Source organism: Tachyglossus aculeatus, chromosome 25 (genome assembly GCF_015852505.1).
Source record: "Tachyglossus aculeatus isolate mTacAcu1 chromosome 25, mTacAcu1.pri, whole genome shotgun sequence".
Classification (NCBI taxonomy): Eukaryota; Metazoa; Chordata; class Mammalia; order Monotremata; family Tachyglossidae; genus Tachyglossus; species Tachyglossus aculeatus.
This window is the reverse complement of record NC_052090.1, coordinates 14719441-14738495: the sequence shown is the minus strand read 5'-3', so window position 1 is coordinate 14738495 and position 19055 is coordinate 14719441. Positions and strand designations below refer to the sequence as shown.

Sequence of the window (19055 nt, the reverse complement as noted above, 5' to 3'; positions counted from 1 at the left end):
ATAGTGTTACAAAGGTTCGATAGTCCAGGCACGTTGCTGGCATTAGATTCCCTACTGTCACCCGAGGAAATATTGCCAGACTGACATATGCTTCCTGTTGTTTTCACCTGAGTTTGGAGATGAGAAAACTTTTATCAGCTCTGTCTGACGTGGCATCATCACTAAGGTACACTTACCCTTGAGCAGTATTCTCTAAGAGTATTAATCCTACGAGTAATCCTTTATGTTGCATTTCTTTGATGATAAAGGTATTTAAATTGTATTCACGGAAATTGGTATTAAGCAGAAAGCAGAGAAAAGCATGAAGGCATTTAAACTTCTTGGATCATTGACCTTGCAGATGTCTGTTTTCTCTAGAAAAGTTTAAATGCAATTGTAATGGACTACCCAGTGCCCAATATTGATTAAAATATATACATCTTTTAAGATATAGGCTTGTGATTAAAATGAGGACCCTCTCAAAATTTTAAAATCTGCAAAGTAATCGTGCCTCTTAATTACATGTGCTGTGTGCATCAGACAGATGTTCATTTTAAACCAAGGAATTTATCTTAACTGCTGCTTTATAGATAACTAAATGTTTACTATCTCGTCATTCATCTAAGATGATACTAAAGCACTCTGATGCCTGGAAGGAAATGGTTTTAATTATGTACAATATGTCAACATTCACAGTTAAATTTTGCCTTTCTTAGCAGCTTTATTTTTTTCGATGGAGAATTCTCTAAGAACTTTCATATGTTTAGATGCCAGTAATATTCATGGGTGTTACTAAGAGGTGCTTCATGTTTGGCATTTGTCTAAAACAGAACATTTTTTCAGTTCCATTTCACTTAACCTAGTAAAATCTGCTTCCTTTTGATATTTGTGCACCCATTAGGCCAGTTGCCTTAAAAATTCTGAATTCTCTTAAGCAAGTTATTTTTTTGGGTAGGTTAAAAGAGATCCTTTAACATTTCAGAAGACTGGAAATTGAATTACCAGTCCATTTTCATGGATATGAGGCAGTATGATTGGAGTTAATCAAAGGTGACATCCTAGAGCGCAAGTATGATTAAAGAAAGAATGCTAAATTGAGTTGAAATTCATATGAAAGTACTTCAGTGTATATGAATCTTGTGGCATTAAAGAGTGATTGAAAATATGTGGCATGTTGATGACCTTTACAAAAATACATTAACGGAGTACGTTGTAGCAAAATGTGTTTGCTGTATTACTAAATCAAATATTGTAATTATTCTTGTGTAATTTTTAGCCCATCTAAGCTCCCAAACACTCCTATTATATACTGGAAGCTGATTCTTTTATATAAATGGTGGTGGCTCCTCCCCAAGCCTGATCTGAGCTAGTCTGGCAACAAATAGAATTTTTTTGTGGTGGCTGACCATTTTGTCCAGGAATGGATCGCCGCTTGGAGGCCTGGTTTTAACAGAGTCTGGAGGGTGCCAGGGGCCCGGGGTGGGGGGGGAAACAGTGAAACAATCAATTGATCAGTGGTATTTATAGAGCACATATTGTGTGCAGAGCACTTAGTACAGTGCTTGGGAAAGCATAGTCCATAAAGTAGCTTTGTCTAGTGGATAAAGCATGGTCCCGGGAATCAGAAGGGTTTGTGTTCAAATTCTGGCTCTGCCATATGTTTTTGCCTGACTTGGGCAAGTTATTTCACTTCTGTGTCTCAGTAACCTCATCTTTAAAATGGGGATTAAAACTGTGAGCCCTATGTGGGATAGGGATTGTGTCCAACATGATTAGCTTGATTCAACCCCAGCACTTAGTACAGTGACTGGCACATAGTAGGTGCTTAACAAATATCATAAAAAAACAAAAAAAGTACGTTGGAGATTACTATTTTCTTACTGTGTACTAAGGTTTTTTTCCCCAGTTTTTCTAGTGTTTCTTTAGCTTTTGTTCAAAATTCAATGTTACAGAAAGTCTAAAATTGCCACTACCCCACTACCCCATTTGTTCAGTTCCAGCTCCTGTCCATTTCAGCATGGTTTAGTGGAAAAAGCACCAGCCTGGGAGTCAGAGGACTTGGGTTCTAGTCCAAGCTCTGATACTCGTCTGCTCTGCACCTTGGGCGGGTCACTTCTCTATGCCTTAGTTTCCTCATCTGTAAAATGGGGAGTCGATACCTGTTCTTCCACTTAGACTGTGCAGCCCATGATGGGCAGAGACTGGGTCTAACGTGATTATATTGCATTCACCCCAAGGCTTGGCACAGAGTAAGCACTTAAAAATACCACTGTTATTGTTATTATTATTATTATTATTATTTCTAGTTTCTCCCCCTCATTCATTCCTTAATTCTCAGGCAAAGAACCCAATAGTGTGCTGTCCATCAACTATGCTTTATGGGGTTTTATGGGTTGATTTCCAGCCAAAGAAAATATTGGAAGGAGGTAAAAAGCATGAAGATACTGAGGTATATGCACATGCATCATCAGAAAAAGAGAGAGTGAATGAGGAGGAGGAGAACCCAGGTTGGGACAGCCCAGTGACACACTGTTTAAGAATATGATGTGTGCAGTGCACACCGACAGCTAAATAATTGCGGGGCCCATTTCTAGATTGGAGTAGTCATGTTGGTCTGAGCAGCTTCTGAATGTTCTCCAGCTGCAGCACGCTGCTACTTTTCTACCTGGCTCTTGGTCTTCTTGAGACCAAGAAGAGTGGCAAAGGGAAGTAACACAATTTCTGCTTCTCAAGCACTCTCTTTTACACACCTCCTTTTGGTCTCTCTAGTCCACCCCTAAAAACCTGATCCTTAATTCACAGTGGCCTTTTCAGGGACTTGGACATTCGTACCCGTGAAACATGCTATGTTATAGAGGAGATTATTATTATTATAGAGGAGATTATTAAAATCTTCAGCAAACAATTGTGTGATTTTTATGTGGGATCTGTATGACGTCCCCTAGTCCCAGCGTAGTGTGCGTACTTGATCTAAAAATCATAAAATTAGGGACTTGTTAAAATTTATGTATTATTGTAGAAGCACAGTACTTTGTACCATAACTCAATCTTGAGGATTAGTGAGTGGAGGATGGAAGGCAAGTAAGTGCCGGATTTTCCAAATGTATAAGAGAAGCAGCATGGCTTAGTGGAAAGAGCATGGGCTTGGGAGTCAGAGGTTGTGGGTTCTAATCCCGACACCGCCACTTGTCAGCTGTGTGACTTTGGGCAAGTCACTTAACTTTTTCACTTAATTTTTCTGTACCTCAGTTACCTCATCTGCAAAATGGGGATTAAGACTGAGCCCCACATGGACAACCTGATTACCTTCTATCTACCCTAGTGTTTAGAACAGTGCTTGGCACATAGTAAGCACTTAACAGATACCATCATTACCGTTATTATATTCTCTCAAAGTTAACACTTTTGATGGCTGCATTAACTCTTTCAGGGCCTGGGACATTTTATTAGTAAGTTATTGTTCCATATTTCCAAGTATTGCCCCAAAGGACTGAAAGAGTTAATGCAGCTTCCAAGGAAGCTTGACGTCTAGGAAAGTGTATCTTAGGCAGGAGAAACAATTTAAATGAGAACAAGTCTTGGTAGAAAGGCCTGGCAGTCTGCTGTGTAACCTTGGGCAAGTCACTTAATATTTCTGTGCCTTAGTTCCCTCATCTGTAAAATGGGGTTTAGGACTGTGAGCCCCATGGGGGCCACAGACTGTGTTGAACCTGTTTAGCTTGTATCTAACCCAGAGTTTAGAGCAGTGCCTGGCACATAGTAAGCGCTTAACAAATACCATTTAAAAAAAAAAAAAGAGACCACCCTGGCCTGGGTTCTTGGCATTCTCCTGCTATTCTGGTATCTTAAGTAGGAGCAAAGGCAATAGCAATTAGGCATGCAGAGGGGAGAGATTTTCAGTTTCCTGGTCATTGCCCTGCCTTTGAAGTTTGCCAGCCAGGAGTAGGGAAGGAGGGATATATCCCTCACCTCAGCGAGGTCACACTCTGTAGGCCGTACATGAGTGGGAGTGGGGATGTGGGTGGGATTCCTCCATGCTCAGGGTGAGTGGGAATCCTGCCTACTAAAAAAGCTTTCGCTGGCAGCAGGAATAAGCCTGAGAAGCCCAAGGATGAGGTAAGTACTGCTGTGTCTCTCTCCTGAACTCATTTCCCTTTCTTGAGGAGAACCGTTGGAGCTGAACATTTTTCGTACTCTTTACACCCTGAAATATCCTCCCACTACCCTACTGGCAGGCACCAAGACAAGTTCTTTTAGACCTATGTTATGGTTTGCTTTTCTTAGTATTCAGTTATTGGCTTTGAGAATGAGAATTTTTTAAGGGCCGAGCGTAGGTTCCTGTTTTGACAAAATAAATATTCTCTTCGGAACAGTACACATTCAAGCAGTGCAGATGTCCACATAGGCCAAAGTTTGCAAATCAAATTTTATATGCTATTCCACCCTCATACATTGTTAATTCTTCAACTGCGCTAAAGTGTGAGACTTGCAAGTTTAATTTCCCGTTATTTGAACTTGTACAGTTGATTCTTCCTTTTTTTCTCAAAATAGCGTTTCTGTCTTGAAGTGTTTTAATTTTGTTTCTCATTTCAGATTTGAGTTTTGTGAACCTGCTTTTGTAGTTGGTAACTGCCTTGAGATATCATCTGACAGTCATCAATATGACCGGATTTATTGTGGAGCAGGTGTCCAGAAAGACCATGAAAACTACATGAAAATTTTATTGAAAGTTGGAGGCATTCTAGTCATGCCTATAGAAGATCAGGTGATTGCTGCTCTCTTCCCTTGCTACCTTTTTTTTCTTTAAATGGTACTTGTTAAGCGCTTACCATGTGCTAGGCACTCTGCTAAGCTCTAGGGTAGGTACAGATTAATCAGGTTGGAACAGTCCTTGTACCACATGGGACTCGGTCTTTATCCCCGTTTTACAGATGAGGTAACTGAGGCACAGAGAAGTTAAGTGACTTGCCCATGGCCACGCAGCAGACAAGTGGCAGAGTTGGGATAAGAACCCAGGTCCTTCAGACTCCCAACCCTGTGCTCTACCGTGTTTCGCTTTTAGGAAGGACACAAGTTAGTTTTCCTTCATTTCCTTGTTTTTTCTCTTAAGTCTAGAGTGAGCTTTCATATTTTGTTATGATGGAAGACACGGGAGCAGAGGAGCCCATGGGAGAGAGAGCAAGAGTGAGAATTCTGATATTCCATCCCCCACTACTAAGAATTCTGTGAGGAAAGGGAGAGCTAATAGAGGCTGCCAATGTTGAAACCAAAGTAAACTTTTATTGTTGATTCTCCTGTCTGCCTGGTGACTCTTCAACTCCTGTGTCCCTTTTCAGAGAAGCTGTGAAGTCTCTGGGCAGGGTGCAGACCAGTGGGTTATCGGTAGAGAGATTTATGTGGTACCCAACTCATTTTCTCAACGGCCATGGCTTTATTTTAAGATGTGGACAAAATCGGCCTACAGCGCCCTGTAACCAGTTCCAAAGCTGCTATGGTTACGAGTCCATGGCGTGGTCATCAAAGCGGCCAGGCTTGGAATTAATCAGTCGATCACTTATTGCGTGCAGAGCACTGTACTAAGTGCTTGGGAGAGTACAGTATAACAGAGTTGGTAGACATGGTTCCTGCTCACAATGAGCTTAGAATCTAGACTCGGCTAGGAGAAGTACAGCCGCCTATGGCTTTTCGAGCCGTACTCCCTCTGCTTGCTATTGTTGTGGATAGAGAATGTAGGCTTCCCAGGAGGTTTAGGAAATTCAGTGACAGGGCCCACCAGGCCAAATCATCTCCCACCCTTGCTCTGTATTGTAGTGGCACCATACTACGTCCTGGGATAATTTCAAGGTGAGTAGATCAGAGGTAACACATAAAACACAAACTGAAATATAAAGCATCATTAAGTTATAAAATCAAGCAACAGTTGCTTTTTGAATTGATGGTATTTATTGAGCAATTACTATGTGCAGAGCACTGTACTAAGCGCTCGATCAGTCAGTAATCTAAGATAAAGTAGGTGAGCACGTTTCTCTGAGGGGAGAGTCCTTACACTCCCCAGGGCTCCAGGCATTGTCTGTGATTACAGACCATTGCCATCTCCCCAGCAATCTGGTACTGGTCTCTGTCTCACAATCAATCAATCAATCAATCGTATTTATTGAGCACTTATTGCGTGCAGAGCACTGTACTAAGTGCTTGGGAGAGTACAGTATAACAGAGTTGGTAGACATGGTTCCTGCTCACAATGAGCTTAGAATCTAGACTCGGCTAGGAGAAGTACAGCCGCCTATGGCTTTTCGAGCCGTACTCCCTCTGCTTGCTATTGTTGTGGATAGAGAATGTAGGCTTCCCAGGAGGTTTAGGAAATTCAGTGACAGGGCCCACCAGGCCAAATCATCTCCCACCCTTGCTCTGTATTGTAGTGGCACCATACTACGTCCTGGGATAATTTCAAGGTGAGTAGATCAGAGGTAACACATAAAACACAAACTGAAATATAAAGCATCATTAAGTTATAAAATCAAGCAACAGTTGCTTTTTGAATTGATGGTATTTATTGAGCAATTACTATGTGCAGAGCACTGTACTAAGCGCTCGATCAGTCAGTAATCTAAGATAAAGTAGGTGAGCACGTTTCTCTGAGGGGAGAGTCCTTACACTCCCCAGGGCTCCAGGCATTGTCTGTGATTACAGACCATTGCCATCTCCCCAGCAATCTGGTACTGGTCTCTGTCTCACAATCAATCAATCAATCAATCGTATTTATTGAGCACTTACTGTGTGCAGAGCACTGTACTAAGCGCTTGGGAAGTACAAATTGGCAACACATAGAGACAGTCCCTACCCAACAGTGGGCTCACCGTCACAAGATAGGCAACCATGGTTTTACTTTTGACACTTTTGGCCCCAGACTCAATCTCGTGGCCATGAGTTGATTTACCCCAAAACTGGAAGAAAAAGCACAAAAATCCTCCCTGAGGACTCCCAACCATGATAGGAAGGCACAACAAAGTCCTACAAACAAACAAATCTAAACTCTGATAGCAATAGCCTTCCCAAGGCTCCAGGGTGATCCAAATGGTTCGTAACTTTCCGGTCGCTTTGTGCCTCTGGCCTGGAGGCAGGATGGGACCGCACGAGGAGTGGGGAGGGGTGATACAAATAACATTTTTCCATGGTCCTGAGATCCCTGGAGCACTTTTCTACAGCTGAGGATGGATGGACAGCAGGTATCTCCACTAATCACATTGTGAGAGGAGGGGAGCCTTTTCTCCCAAGCCTTACTTCTGCCCAAGGCCTGTAGTGATAAGGACATCCTGGACTAAGTGGATGCCTCTTACTGTGTATGCGTTCGCCTTCCTGAGAGGTGGCCGAAGGAGAGAAAACGTGGGTAACCAACCTCTTCTCCCTGTTTCCAGATCTGTGGTTCTGCCATGGGCAATCTATCAGTGGCATTTATGGAGTGCTTATTGCGTGTGCAGAGCATTGTACTTAAGTACTCGGGAGAGTATAGTATTACTGAGTTGGTGGACATATCTCCTGCCCGCAAGGAGCTTATGGTCTCTCAAAGTAGTAGCATGTTGCTACAACTGAAGCCTTGAAGACTTTTTTTTTTATGACCTGGAGCTTTAAAATAGCTCTTTATTCTAGAAGACGTTCACAGTGAAATTAGTAATTCATTGTAATTTGGTGCCAGAAATCTACAGCAGAATTCAGTAGTGAAAAGTACCTGGGACTACAACCAAAAACTGCTAAACAAAACAAATTGGGGATCAAAAATTATGGAAAATGAATCTCTGAGGGAAAGGGATTCATGGGCTATATAATCATCCAAGAATATGCATAGAAGCATTTCTTGATGTAAAGATATGGGATCTTATTTTTCTAAACCAATGTTTTTCCTATTTAAAATATTTTAAGCTTTACGCTTACACTTTGTCAATCAAAAAGCTTTTTCAGTTGGAATGAGGGGAAATGCTGTGAATTTTAACTTTTTTTGGGGGAAAGAGAACAATTTTCATTTTGTGTTTCAAATAGGTAAAAATCAGTAGGTTTAAGGGAAGGTAATTTGTCATTTTAGAAAAGCAGTCCTTGTAAAGTTCTCTCAATTCATTTAGCTATACAAAATCTTCAAGGGTCTGTTGGCCCTGGGTTAGAAGTGATTTTTATGATGTATTTTGATAAAGTCACCATGAATAAAGTTCCTGAAAAAACTAATTTGAGGAATTAATTTCAGTAAAAGACAGTTTTATACTGAAAAGTGTCCTTGATGGAAAAGTATCTATTTTCATGTTCCTCAGTAGTTCTAATCAAGTATCATTTTTAACGTTTCAGTTTTCTTACAGTTTCTCCCCTCAGTACATTGTTGCATTTGTATGTAAGGACAAAATATTCCCAATTTTTGTTCTCACTGCCGTTAGGTGTTTTCTGGTTGCTTTCAAGCTTTCTCTTAGTTTTTTCCTTTTGTGTTTAGTGACAAGTCGTTCTTATTTCTCACGGTGCATGTTCAAATGGAAGTAATAAAAATCAGGTAAAGCTATATTTTACTGTTCATAATCTATTGGAGTAAATTTATGTCTTTTTGAGAGGCCTCTCAGCGTATGGCTCATGGATATATAAATGAAGTGCTTATGTATTCATATTCATTAATCAGAGATCTGTTCTATTAAAGTAAGAGTATTTCGGAGTGATCTGACTGACATCCAAGATTAAGCCATTGTATCTCATATTTTCATTCTTTCATGTAGTTAACTCAGATTATGAGAACAGGACAAAACACTTGGGAAAGTAAAAACATCCTTGCTGTTTCATTCGCTCCACTAGTACAGCCATCTAGGAACGACAACAGCAAACCCGATTCAGTGGGACTACGTAAGTGTTTTTCTCCTGTTTGACTTCACTGTTTGTTGTGTTTAAGGTAAATGTGGCTTATTAAAAACTGGTTGTAGAATGACACCGAGTTAGATAGTATTCAGACCTTCCTAGCTCCCAATGACTGAAACTTGTGTTCCGGTGACACGAATCGGTTGGTTGCCCTGTTCGAATTGTGTGTCACTTATAATAATTTGACAACCCTTTTTCCCCCTGAGATTTGTCCTGAAAATGCTTAGCACCGTGTTTACATGTCATTTTGATTCAGCTTTTCAGATTCTGAAGCTGAAATTGTTACTCACTACTTGATGCGTTGTGATGCTAATATAGTAAAAAATAGTCTTGTCCTAATTAGGTCAAACTCGACATTCATTTCCGTAAGATATTTCAATTAGAATTTGTGGTGGCAAGAGGAGTAGAGACAGGGAGAGACGATAAATGTGGAGGACATTTCCTGAGTAGCTCCTGTTGAATGTCAGCATTTCTAAATGCCCCACCTTTTGGAGCACTTTCAATTGTATGTTTATGCCACCCTTTAGATCCCATTGTGGTTGCTGAAAGAGAAATTGAAGCCCTAGTGCGATTTGTTAAGAAGAGAGTTAAGATCCATTTCCATTTTAAGTGAAAGTGCCAACTGAATAGAATTTCAACTCTCCAACTATTTTAAAAAAAACAAAAACAAAATAAAAATTTTAATCTGTATGGTTTATTCATTTTGATTATACCAAGCACATCTTACATTCTTTTTTAATCTTGAATGTTACTGATATGTGGGATGGCGGTGGTGGTGAAGACGGGACTGTATGAACAGCTCCTATCCTCTCCATCCCATCTCCTATCCTTGCACTATATGAAGGTTATTCAGATCCGTTATGGTGCTGAGGAGAAGATAGCCTCCAAACTTTATTTTGGGGATAGAATTGTTGAGATAGAGTGCAGAATTTTAAAGTTATTGTTAGAGGGATATTAGGTTTCAGGGCTTGAGAAGGAAGAGGAAGAATAATGGAGTTCCCTTGTCCATAGTAAATACTTAGCAGCAGTTGTTTAAAAAGGCAAATTGTGGAAATATTTAAAGGCCCCCAGTAGTTGAGCTGTAGATATCCCTGTCATTTGTAAACATCCAAGCCAGCCTACATGATTAAAGCTAGGAACATCTTTCTAGCAGGAAGATGGAGTCAAATTAATACATCTTTGATGAAAACATTCTACAGTTCATATAGCCGATATCAAATCATTTCGTAATCTATGCCCCGCTACTAACTTTTACTGTAAGAATTACAAAAGTCTTACTAGAGTGTTGAGCTATTTATTTTTTCATTGGTAGCTTTTTCTTAGCTACAGAGCAAATAAAAATCTTTTTTAAAATGAGAATTAGCTTGCAAAGCCAAAGGAGATGAGCAGTAAACAAAGTAAGGTTTCTTTTCCTAAAAGATAAAATAGCTCCCATTCAGACTGCATTATGCTGATAAAGGCAGTCCAAATATAATAGAATGCAAGCAAACCATTTAAATAGTACAAATAGAACACCATTAGTGAGTTATTTATAAAAAAGTAATAATTGCCATTAAACAAATTACTTTGATAAAATTTAGTTTCACTTCCGGGTTTCCAATAGAATTAGTAGACACGATCCCTGCCCTCAAGCATTTTACAGTCTCTAATAGGGGGATGTGATCTGTTAGCATTTCTTGTCAATATTCGGGTTGGAATTAAAATATAAAGTTTGGTGTGTTTGTGGACATTGGTGCTCTGTGGGAATTTCAGTTTGTGGGAATTTGTAATGTAGTTTAGAGATTGCCAAGCAAAAAGGACCACCTGTGTTTTTAAGTGTAAAAACACCCTGAAACCCTATGTAGCTCATTAAACTCATTTCTGTAGTGAAGTCGAAATTCACCTAGAAGGCCACTTCCACAAATGTCTGGTCGAGTGGCAGAATGGGAAACCCACTTGACCCTTTTCAGCAACAGTGGTGATAAACAGGGCTGCGTGAGAGATCTGATCCAGACCAACCTATCACAGGCTGGCATGCTTGAGAATTCGAAGCGATTAGCACAGTGTTCTGAACACAGCAAGGGCTCAATATTTTTGACAGATTTATTGATTATTTTATGGTATTCGTTCAGTGCTTACTTTGTGTCGGGCACTTTATTAAGTGCTGGGGTAGATACAAGCTAATCAGGTCGGACATAGTCCGTGTCCCACGTGGGGCTCACAGTCATAATCCCCGTTTGACGAATGAGGTAACTGAGTCATGGAGAAGTGAAGTGACTTGACCAAGATCACAAGGCAGACAAGTGGCCAGAATTAGAACCCAGGTCCTTCTGATTCCTAGGCCCATGCTCTACTACTAGGCCACATTGCTCCTCTAATTGACCGATTGATCAGAAACCTGGCAGTATGTATTAGGAGACCCTTCAGTCCACTGAGAAACTTTTCCAGCCCAACACACTACATATGGAATAGCGTCAGAAGCCCTGCAAATGCTCATCCAGGAGCTTTTTCATGCTTAATGACTGCTTGCTGGAAACGTGTTCATAAGATGAGATAAAAATGATAATGAACCCCTTTGCTGATTCAGCACAGATGCCCTAGGCTGCCACTGAGCCTGAAGAGAACTGAGGTCATGTTCCAATCTACATCCTGAGAGTCCTACGTTCAATAATAATAATGCTACTTGTTAAGCACTTACTGTATGCCTTGCCACTGTTCTAAGCACTGGGGTAGATGCCAGGTATTCGGGTTGTCCCACGTGGGGCTCACAGTCTTAATCACCATTTTGCAAATGAGATGACTGAGGCATAGAGAAGTGAAGCGACTTGCCCAGTCACACAGCTGACAAGTCACAGAGCTGGGATTAGAACCCACGACCCTTGACTCCCAAGCCCATTCTCTTTCCACTAAGCCACGCTGCTTCTAGAAAAATAGAATATTTTTCACAGGCTGCGAAGAGATCTTCGTGAGTGCTGCCATTAAATTCTCTACTTAGAGCAATTCATTATCCAGAGAATAGGAAAAAGAAAGCTGAATCATGAAGGCCAATACAACCTTGAGGAGAAGGGCAGAAAGAATGGACCAAAACGGGCTTAAAAGCCTTGGTGATGGCCATCCAGCCTTCTTTGTGGTTTCGAGATCTGGACCTCCCTCAGAAGACACAACCATATTTTCAGACAATTTCAGGATAGTCACCTATAAGCAGTACTCGCCATCATATGGCAAGGCTGGAGAGCAGACGATCATGGAGTCAGTGTTCATCACAACAGCTTTGATAACTCTGTGATTATTTGTAGCATGCTCAAGCAGGGGCTGTATGGGGAATTGAAATGGGGTTTTAACATGCAGGGATGGCAGAGTAAACATTTAAAAGATAAGGGAAGTGCAACCTTAAATGGTGTCATCCAGTAGCAGACCATGGGGCAGTTAGGAAATGAGTGGTTCTCCAAAAGCAGAAGCTTCAGAAAGACTGGGATGCCAAGAAACACTTTGAAAAATAGTGTGAGGCACTGCAAAATAGATATAGCTATCCAGGTGGCAAAGGACTACTTTTATGGGTAATAGTGGACTGGATCGTCACAGTTCCTTTTATCCATTCCTGTCTGCAAGGATAAGATCTCACTACATGCATCACATTCAAAATTGACGGATAGTGGTTGTATACTCTACCTTTTTCTCTTTCTCCTTTCTCCTCTTCTCTCTTCTTGTCTGTAACTACTTTCTGACTCTCCCTTTCCTCCCTCCACACATCCGCCAAACTAGCTCTCTTCCTCCCTTCTCATCTCATGAACACATTTCCAGCAAGCAGTCATTTAGCATGCAAAAGTTCCTGGATGAGCATTTTCAGGGCTTCTGAGGCTATCCCATATGTAGTCTGTTGGGTTGGAAAAGTTTCTCCGTGGACTGAAGGTTCTCCAAATACCTACTGACCCTTGAGGAACCTCTGCAGTAAGGGGATGGGAGGGGGACGAGGAGCCCGCGAAAGAGACTGAGAGGTGACTACTCCTTCCTGAAGATTTTCAGTCACCTTTAATGGCCCATTTCAGTGTTTCTTCACCTATTAGAATTCTTTCTATATGTCCAATCAGAATCTCTGCCACCTTAAGCCTTTTTCTTCTTGTTCAGGCTGTAGAGGGAATGAAGAACAGTACCTTCCCATTAAAGAAACAAAAAGAAAAAATTTCATGTATGTGAAGACAAGTTAAGCCGTCTCTTAGCTTTCTCTTCTCTGGACTTTGAGCCCTTATTTTCAAAGGCCTGTTTTCCAGTCTGTTATTCATTCTTATCACTCTTCTCTGGCCGCTCTCCAGTTTTTCTAAATCCAAAATTGGTCTCAGTCTAGTGAGGGTGTAAGGTACCAATTATAGCAGAAAGCATTATTAATATTTTAACTCACAGCATTACATCGCCAACTTTTATCTTGCTTCTACTCTTAGATCCTGGATCTCTTTTTGGTTAGGGCTAGTAGTTTTATGCTGTTCTGCATTGTGGTGTGCCCCATTACTGGGCAGTGGTCCATATTGAATTTTATCCTAATTTTGCAGGACCATTTCCCAGTCTGTCTGTCACTTTGCATTCTTGTCTTCCACAGTATTAGAAAGCCCTCCTAATTTCATATCTGCAGATTTGATCATCAGATTCAGTTTCTTAGTCCAGGCCATCAATAACGATATTGAATAAAACTTGATTCCGAGTCATTCTCGATGAAATACAGCTTGAGATGCCTTTGATTCACCTTCCCTGACTAAGCCCTTTATTTCCCCATCTGCTCTCCCCTCTGCATCATCTGTGCACTTGGCTGTGTATCCCTTAAGCACTTTAATAGTCACCATACTTATAGAAATATTCTTATGATCAAATAATTTCATCATTTTTTTTAAGGTCCGTCTTCCCCTGTAGACTACAAGCTCCTTCTGAGCAGGGATCACATCTACCAACTCCGTCGTATACTTCCGCAAGCACTTAGTTCAGTGCCCTGCACATAGTAAACACTCAATAAATACCATTGATTGACTGCTACACTTTGCTGCAGCCCATTAATCAGCTGTGCACCCACCCAAACAGTAGGGTATGGCTACAGTGTTTCATTCTGAAGAATATGTTGACATTTTTTTTTTCAGTCCCCAGAGAACCAGCGAGAGGAAATTGGCTTAAATTATGCACAAAATAATTCATTACCTATAAATAGAGCTAAGAATGATTAACCCTGGAGTTGGCTGCCGTGGAGATTGTAGAACCTCTGTTCTCAGATTTACCATATTCAAAGATCAGTGTAACAGTTTTGAGTGTGCTGAGAGATGAGGACTGAAAAGAGAAATTGGAACATGAGAAATACTTATAACGCTTTAGACCAATGCACCACACTGCATCCACTGAGGTATTCTGTTTATGACTCTTCCCTCTCTAAACTGTTCCCCACCTCTAGACTGTTCTCCCCTCCTGCGCCCGTCCCCCAAGATTGCAAGCTCAGTGTGGGCAGAGAATGTGTCTACAACTCTGCTGTAGTGTTCTCTCCCATGTACTTATAGTAAATGCTCAATAATTAGCATTGATTGATCACATACATTACGTATAGACCATCTAACATCCCTAACTCCTCACAAAACTTGCTTACAAATCCATCATAAACCTTTTTGAACCATCTAATTTAAAATGTTTTTCTCTAAACATGAAGGTTTCATGTAATAAAGCTATTATGGATCTCTTGCCCATGAATTTATCCAGCCTCTTCTCATACCTGTTGCTGTTTTCTTTATGCAGCACCTGTGGTCACAAGGGTCATATGCTTTGTATTTACTGCTCAAAAAGTGTTTCCAACAGTAATATTTAGTGTCCACCTACTGTGGGCAGAGCACTGTCCTAAATGCTTGGGAGAATATGACAGAGTTAGAAGACCATCACTGCCCCTAGGAGCTTACAGCCTTTTGTGTATCTTGAAACTGTCAACTTCAAGCATTTAAAGGATAGTTCACCAGAGTGGGGTTTGGTGAACAGTAATTCCACATTCACCCTCTGGATACACTTTAGGACTTTGTAAAGTTCATGCATATTGAAGGAGTTTCTGTCTTCTTTCCAAATTGGAGTCCTGATTCCTTTCCGTTTATCATTGTATGAGAGCACCAGTCCAGTAATAATAACACCACTGGTAATAATAATAGTGGTAATATTTATAAAGCTCGTCATTTGGACCAATCACGGGTAAATACGAGATAACTAGATTGGACAGACGGCGTTCCGTCATCATTTTAGTTGTCCTTCTCTTCTGTTTTTATCTCTGTTCTGTCCTTACTCTGATTCATTGGCCAAAATGAATTATGTAGTATTTCAAGAGTAGATGTCCCATGTTCTACAGAATGGCAAAAATATGTTCTTGTTTCTGTGTTTAATACCCTTACTAATGGTTCTGTGATGTATCAGATCTAAGTTAATATCAGTAGCCCCAAGAAATGTTGCACCTTTGCTAGAGCTTATGTACAATTTTTACTAAAATGTAAGTTGATTTTGGTTCACTTTAGGCCTATTGGCTAAACCAAATCGCTGTGCTTTAATTATGCACATAATGGATGTTAGTTTTGGGTTGTTTTTTTTTTTAATGTCGGGATGGTTTCAAAGGTAGTCTGTGTAGTTCATATAACAGTAACGACAGTTGTGGAATGTAAGTGCTTTCTTTGTGTTAAGCACCGTACCAAGCAGCAGTATAGGTATTGTCTTGCTTCTGAAACTTTTAGTTTTAAAATTTTAGAATTTTAAAATTTTAGTTCCAAACCATATGATCCAGCCAAAACTTAAATTCCTAGTCATTGTAATTTTGGTCAAGAATGAGAACCCTTCACTTACGGTATGTGACTAGAAAGATTGTAAGGACGGTCCCTCTTAATTCTTTCGCTTAGCCCCGTGTGCTGTGAGGAACCTACAGGACTTGGCACGAATTTACATCCGGCGCACGCTTAGAAACTTCATAAATGATGAGATGCAAGCCAAGGGCATTCCTCAGAGAGCTCCTCCCAAGAGGAAGAGGAAGAGAGTCCGCAGGCGCAGGATAAATACATATGTCTTTGTCGGCAATCAGCTCATCCCTCAGCCACTAGACAGTGACGATGATGAAAAAATGGAAGAAGACAGCAAAGAGGAGGATGACAAAGACCTCACTGAACCCTTGAAGCCCGAGGAGCCACCTCAGAATCTGCTGCGAGAAAAAATTATGAGTCTACCCCTACCTGAATCTTTAAAAGCATACTTGACATACTTTAGGGAGAAATAACTCCAGCAAAGTAAAAATATGCCTACTGATATTTCCTTTCTCCTTGAAATGTAGCATTTGTTAATAGATGAACAAATATAATTGTGTCTTTCAGCAAGGCAGAAATGCAGGGAAAAAATCTGACATCTCTGTCTTGGTCACACAGAAGATTTGCATTCAACAGTAAAATCCCTTTTTAAAAATCTATTTTCTTTAAATTTTGAAAAATGCTGTTTTAAAGCTGATGGAAATATATTCCGTAATGGTATGTGACACTAATCAAGACTTTGCATGGTCCATCTTTTTTGATTCCCTAACAGATTTGTATTGGTACAGGGTAAGTGATTTTATATGTACTTGCATAGTTATGTTTTCTTGCCTTGTATAGCAGATATAATTGTGTCTTTCAGCAAGGCAGAATAGCAGTTTGCATTTCTTCTAGGAGGATTTTTAAAACATGCAGGCCGATTCCACGTACGATAGGGAAATCAGTCCCTTTTCAAGGTTAGTTTACCTTAGTTTTGTTGCAGTCGTTATTGCTGAGGTGACATAGTTGACATGTATTCCTGGGAATACATAAGTGCAATAAACATAAAGCATACGGAAAAGTTTGGCTTTAATATAAATGCAAGTTCTAAGATATTAGCAGTCCTGCTACTTTTGCATTTGTGTCTATTGCCAAAAGATCTGGAAAAAAATTACTGCTTCTCTCATAGAGATAACCTTAAGGGAACAAACAATCTGAATACAAAGCAGAAAGATCTCCAGTGCAACTCTTATTTGTATGAATTGTTGACATTTTCAGTATTTATAAATAATGAGAATTCTTATTCTCAAGAATTTCTAAAGTTCCCAGGCTAGGAATAAAAATATTTGGTAAGACAAGATTTTTTAGTATGTAAGAACGTGACTACCGTTACCTACTCTCCCTTCCTCCTAAAGCTGTAATAGCAGCACTTAAGAGTCATTGTTCAGCCGACGCACTTTAGTAAGTGGATTTTTATACTTCATCTGAGTATCTTTGACAAGGCCGGGCCCCGCTGCCCTACCTTTGCTTCTGAAGACCAGCTTTTAGCACAAAAGGGTTTCCACAGAGAGCCTGCGGACGTACCCTTTCTGGCAAAAGTCCGAACAAAACAAGTGGTATAAACTTGGGGACCTACAATGTGCAGGTTTAACTTCCTTTGTCCCACAGTTTTGTTGTTAGTTCAGGTTCCATCTTAGTATGATGAAGTGCTTTGTTTTTCCTTCTACCCATTTCTACCAAGTCATAACTTGCTTATCAGGGAAAAACGCTGTCAGAGAAATAGGCAGTGGGAGTGACTTTGAAAGTCATTCCACAGAGAAAAAAAATCCTGTAACACATATGCCTATAATAATATTCAGCGTTTCATCAGTTGCATTTTTAAAACCCGAGACAGTTCTGTTTCATCAGTCATTAGTGCCACCAGCTGTTAAAATGTTCATTGTTCGATTGTATCTGCTAATGGAAACCAGCCAGTTGTGACTGTGGTCTGACAGTTCTACTATCAGTCTGTCAAGTCAGAGATTTTGTAGCACACTGATCCTTAGTTCCTTTATGCACAGATTTTTGGATTATGTACTTTGTGCATTGTTTGCCATAAACAAATGAGTATTTTAGTAATACTGAGATGGTATCTAGGAGAAAGACAAATATTTAGTACCAGAGAGTGAAGATATTCTTTTTTTTTTTAAACCAGATAGATGAACTGTAAAATTATTAGAAGTTTCCTGACCTTGTTTCCAGGCCGGAAATATTTGTTAAGAATTGTGGAAGTTTTCAGTGATGTTTCTAGGGGAAGTTTTTGAAACTTCAGCCATGGATTTCATTAATTATCTTCAGACTTAATTTTTTTTGGCTTAAGTTTGATTTTTAAGGTCAAGGTATCCTTTTCCCAGACAACCTGGGTCCCGCTTTATCTTCTTCCCTTTATTTTTGTTTTGTTTTGGAGGTTGCATCCAGATGATGATGCGGTAAAGTGCCAAGTTGGTTTATTAGGGATTTGCCTGTTCACTTTGAGGAGAGAACTTGTGTGCACTATGCTTTGGAAGACTGGCTTTTCCGCATCATCTTTTATTCTGTTGTATAGTAGGGAAAAATGGACAATAGATGGATATTCATGATTATTCAATGTGTAATTATTTTGTCATTGATATATTTCTTTTTGTTTTTAAATATGGGTTCATTTTATTATTATTGTTATTATTATTATAGACTTTAAATGAAGAGGTAGCGGCGCAAAATTAAAATTCCAAGTGAAATCTTTTGCATTTGTTGAATGGGGACAGAATTGCAATAAATAAAATATTTTTGGTGGTTTGTGCTTAACATTTCTCATTTTGAGGACAACTCATGTTTATAAGTCTCATATAAATGACAGCCGGAGTTGGGTAAGGCAGTGTATCTTTTAAATGCAGTTGCTTTACATTGAAAAATGAAAGTGGTTGGGAGTGGTGGAATGACTAAACATTCTTGTTCATATGTCTTATATTATAGATTTCATTAAATAGTGCTCACTTTATAGAGGAAGAATTGTGTGGTAAAACCAAATGTAAAGTGTATGTCAAAATAAAGTTACAGAAAATGAAAATGAGCACCCTGTTTTTAACCTCTACCTCTGTTTTGGAACAGGAATTTTAAAAGCACACTTTATTTTTTCATTCAGCCCATGATGGGAAGGATATACTGTTTTAGTAAAAGAAATGCTCATCAAAAGAAAAAAAAAATAGAAGCACCAACATATTTAAAAAGTGCAATTAAAACTAAGCATTTTTTCTGGGTTGTTTTTTTTCTTGTTCTTGGTACTGAGATGTTGTATTCAATTGGCCCAGGTGTTCTGAGTCTCATTTTTTTCCCTTTGGCCCGACTGGTCTGTTACTTTGTAGGACAGTTTATTTTGTTTTTGAACCTGAAATAAATTTCACCTGATTTCACCGGGCGCTTAGGGGGATATAT

General features: G+C 39.8%; 1 protein-coding gene across 2 annotated transcripts in view; it reads left to right on the top strand.

The window, feature by feature from the left end:
- Positions 1-18694, top strand: part of PCMTD1 (protein-L-isoaspartate (D-aspartate) O-methyltransferase domain containing 1) — a 52575-nt gene extending 33881 nt beyond the window's left edge. For both annotated transcript variants that reach the window (XM_038766468.1, XM_038766469.1), the window contains 3 exons: positions 4573-4744; positions 8724-8847; positions 15729-18694. In XM_038766468.1, coding sequence (XP_038622396.1) covers positions 4573-4744; positions 8724-8847; positions 15729-16099 — 667 coding nt within the window. In that variant the 3' untranslated portion in view covers positions 16100-18694. The remainder of the gene's footprint in view (positions 1-4572; positions 4745-8723; positions 8848-15728) is intronic.
- The last annotated feature ends 361 nt before the right edge of the window (positions 18695-19055 follow it).